The sequence below is a fragment of the Microtus ochrogaster genome, linkage group LG1 (assembly GCF_000317375.1).
Source record: "Microtus ochrogaster isolate Prairie Vole_2 linkage group LG1, MicOch1.0, whole genome shotgun sequence".
Classification (NCBI taxonomy): Eukaryota; Metazoa; Chordata; class Mammalia; order Rodentia; family Cricetidae; genus Microtus; species Microtus ochrogaster.
This window is the reverse complement of record NC_022027.1, coordinates 10,667,450-10,671,230: the sequence shown is the minus strand read 5'-3', so window position 1 is coordinate 10,671,230 and position 3,781 is coordinate 10,667,450. Positions and strand designations below refer to the sequence as shown.

Sequence of the window (3,781 nt, the reverse complement as noted above, 5' to 3'; positions counted from 1 at the left end):
CTTTCACCATGGTCAGGAATGCTCACTGACGTGGGCAATGGATGGCCTGGGTTATGGCTGGCACCCTTTCACCATGGTCAGGAATGCTCACTGACATGGGCAATGGCTGGCATCCTTTTACCATGGTTGGGAATGTTCACTGACCTGGGTTATGGCTGGCACCCTTTACCATGGTCAGGGATGCTCACTGACCTGGGTTATGGCTGGCACCCTTTCAGCATGGTCGGGGACGCTCACTAACCTGGGTTATGGCTGGCACCCTCTCATATCTTTTCAGTGTGAAACACTGAGAGATGAGGTCAGCAGCCTTTTCCACCGTTGTTTCCTCTGGGTCAAGTTTTGGTGGTAGCATTTTGTCCCACGGGACAGTTTCATAAGCTCTGGGGAATTATTAAATAAAGAAACTTTTAATAAAGAATTACACAAAGCATATATTCAGAGCAGGGTAGGAAGACTATCCAATTTACAAATAAATTATGCCTTTTAAAATTGATTTTTTTTTTGAGGCAAGCGTATTGATCAGGTAGGCAATTTGTATTCTTCCTCCAATCCCAGTCCCCCAGCTTTGTAGCAGGACCTGCCGTGGCTTCTACTTCCTATCTATGTCCATTCCCAGGGTGCTAAGCAGATCCTTGTGACAGACCCAACTTTTCTCCTTCTTGTGGACCCTCTCAGCCCCTTCCCCCTTCTAGGTCATTCCAATTCCAACCTTAGGTACCTCTGTCATACCTCACACCTCCTGCTGGTGACTGAGCCTACTCTCCCCACCTTTTAGCTGCCTCTTTCTTTTATTTGTGGACTAATTGGTTCTGTTTCTTTTTTCATTATGTTTTTTTTTTTATTGTCTGTTCCTCTTTAAAATGAGAGCTCCTTCAAGAGTGGAGAACTTGGTCTGTTTATTCACAGTTGATCTCACAGCCTAGGCCATAGATATGCTGATATGAGGCAGGATATAAGAGCTTCTCATCCCAGAGTCTAGCTGAAGCTCCAACCCTATCAGCTGAAATGCAAGAATTTGGCACAATTAACATTTTCTGCAAAGGCAGCCTACATAAATATAGGCTTCCTTATACTTTTATATAGATATTTCATGTTCAATTAATAGTGAACCAAGCTTAAGGTTTGGATGCATATGCTCTTGGAAGACCTCATTCCTTCCCCCAGACATCACCTGAGCCTCTCAAACAAGACTCTATGCAATAAAAGCTATCCTACCTTCCTGTAGCCTGTGGGTTTTATCAACTGTAATCCTGCCAGGTGCTCCTGAGGACTTGTGATCCTATAATCCCTTTCAGGTGCCTTAGGAATCCTTTAAAGACAATGACTTCAAACCCCACCAAAGCCCTCGACTATTGTAGAATGTCAAGCTCCTAAACTCCTTTTAGGAGGAATGCCCACACTCTGGTAGACTTTGCTTCAGCCAAAATGGAAGGTCAGTTGGTTGTTTTTTGTCTTCTCTGATCTAGCAACTTTTCACCCCAACAACTGACTCCCGAGTCTTTATTGGTAGATAGAACAACATAGATGAAAACGACAGTGGACCTCTTGCCTCTGCCCGACAAAGTGCTGGTCGATTGATTCAGTGAATTGTCGCCCTTTAAACTTTCTCCACTTTTGCTCTCTCCGACATTGTGTTTCTTTTCTCCTCTCTTCCCTTCCCTTTCCTTTTCCTCATCCCCCTCTTTCTGAATTTTGGTAGTATTGACATATTTTTCTCTTTCGACTTCTGATATAGTGTCTTATTCCCTAGTTAGCCCAGGTTTGCTTGGAATTCATGGTGATCCTCCAATCCAGGCCTCTGAGTACTTTGATTACAGGTGTGATACCTTGTCTTCTTCAAGTCCTGATATGTTTGTAATTTAGCCAACATGAAGGACTTACCGTGTCTGTTTGATGTGTTTTGAATTATTAACACGATTTAGATCATTATTGACAATGTACCATTAAATGTTAAGAAATATACTTAAAATTTTTCTCATTGGGAAAGAGCTTACTTCTGTGTTGAGGATTTGTAAAATGAATCCTTTATATTATATTTCTTGTCTAGCTGGTCAGGTGGTTCATTATTATCCTACAAGATAGAAACAAGAAGTTAAAACCGACCAAGCATGAATAGAACTGCTGAATTTTCCTATACATTATGTTTTCTGGATTTCCTCATCCTTCAAGATATACAGGATGGCTTAAGCATGTGCATGTATACATGATTTAAGATCAACAAACTCAAATTCCTTAATACATTCATCTCCAGCCAAAATTATTCCTTGAGTTGCTGAAGACACTTAAAATCTGATTTCTTCTTAAAGTCCCCACATTCAATACAGAATTTCTAGTTATAGATACCATGATATGCCTCCTATCTCCAGAACATATTCATCTTTGTTTATATCTTTATATTGTATCTTCTTACCAGCATCTCTCCATTTTTTTCTCTACTTACCCCATGCCTAGTATATTTTCTATTTCCCTTATGGCTTTCTTAGATTATACACATAAGTAAGGATATAAATATTTATTTATGTGCCTGGTTTATTTGCCTTAGTGTAAGGTTATTCATGTTGTTGCAAATAGCAGACCTATATTTATGGCTGAATAACATTCCCTCATATGCACATATATCCAATTTTCTTTACCCATTCATTTGTAGATGGGCACTATGTAGTCAGCCACATATTCTTTATAATTTTTTTTTTTACCTAGGCAGGGGTCACATGCCTGTAATTCCACCACTTAGACCATGAAGATAGGAGAATCAGTAATTAAAGGCCAGACTCAGCCGTATAGCAAATTTGAGGTTACCTAGAGCTACATGATATCTGTCTAAAAAATACCAATACATTTAATTATTTAATGAAAATAATTATCCTGTGTGTAAATTCTGCATTTCATTGTTTTCTAACTTAATATGCTTTAATCTTTCATATATTTTGTTTGATTTAGTCATTTTCTAATATTTTAAGATTGAAACATATCAACTCCCTTTTTTTGTAATCTAATTATGTAAGACTAAATTTCCTCCTTAGCAAAGTATCAATTGTATGATACCCATTGTTTAATTTCTTGTAAAGCACATCTATTGGGAATTTATTTTCTTATTTTTTCTTTACCCCAAATCTTCTTTATTTAGCATTCCAATATATTCAATATATTTGGGCCCTCAAATATATCCATATTCCAAGTTTGGAAAAGGGTAATTTACTTTGTAGATGGAATTAAATTGCTCATGAAGTGACAATAAAATGAAAATAATTATATTGGACATACTTATGGCACAATTTAATCACAATTGTCATGAAGCTGGGAGACTGAGGCAGAAGACTACACCAGCCATTCTTTGTGATGAGAGGGTTCAGTCCATCAGTGCTAGCTTTGAAGATGAAGACAGATGCCTATCATAAGCCAAAGAATACAGGAAGGTTACGCAAGCTGAAAAGGTGAAAAATGGGTTCTTTTCTAGCAACTTTAGAAGGAACACAACCTCACCAGCACACTGATTTTTAGCTTAATGGCAGGTAACCACTCTTTACTTCTGAACTCCAGAATGATATAATAATTTATGTCAAGGGTAGACATTGATGATCATTTGATTTAGCAACAACAGAAGATGAATGTAGTCTTCATCTGTTTTTGTTTGTTTCTTTTTCAAGATAGGGTTTCTCTCTGTAGCTTTGGAGCCTGTCCTGGAACTTGCTCTGTAGACCAGGCTGGCCTTGAACTCACAGAAATCTGCCTGCCTCTGCCTCCCGAGTGCTGCGATTAAAGGTATGTGCCACCACTGCCT

The 3,781-nt window shown here is 38.6% G+C and overlaps 1 protein-coding gene across 2 annotated transcripts in view; it reads right to left on the bottom strand.

Moving 5' to 3' along the window:
• The window catches only part of Spata48 (spermatogenesis associated 48), a 43,367-nt gene that overhangs the window by 25,873 nt on the left and 13,713 nt on the right, over positions 1-3,781 (bottom strand). Inside the window, exons 1-3 of one of the 2 annotated variants that reach the window (XM_013350754.1) lie at positions 3,265-3,363; positions 1,995-2,071; positions 242-380 (exon numbers count right to left, since the gene is read on the bottom strand). In XM_013350754.1, the coding sequence (XP_013206208.1) occupies positions 242-352 (111 nt within the window). In that variant the 5' untranslated portion in view covers positions 353-380; positions 1,995-2,071; positions 3,265-3,363. Of the gene's footprint in view, positions 1-241; positions 381-1,994; positions 2,072-3,264; positions 3,364-3,781 lie in introns of those variants that run through there. The other variant, XM_005359202.3, reaches the window with a different exon arrangement.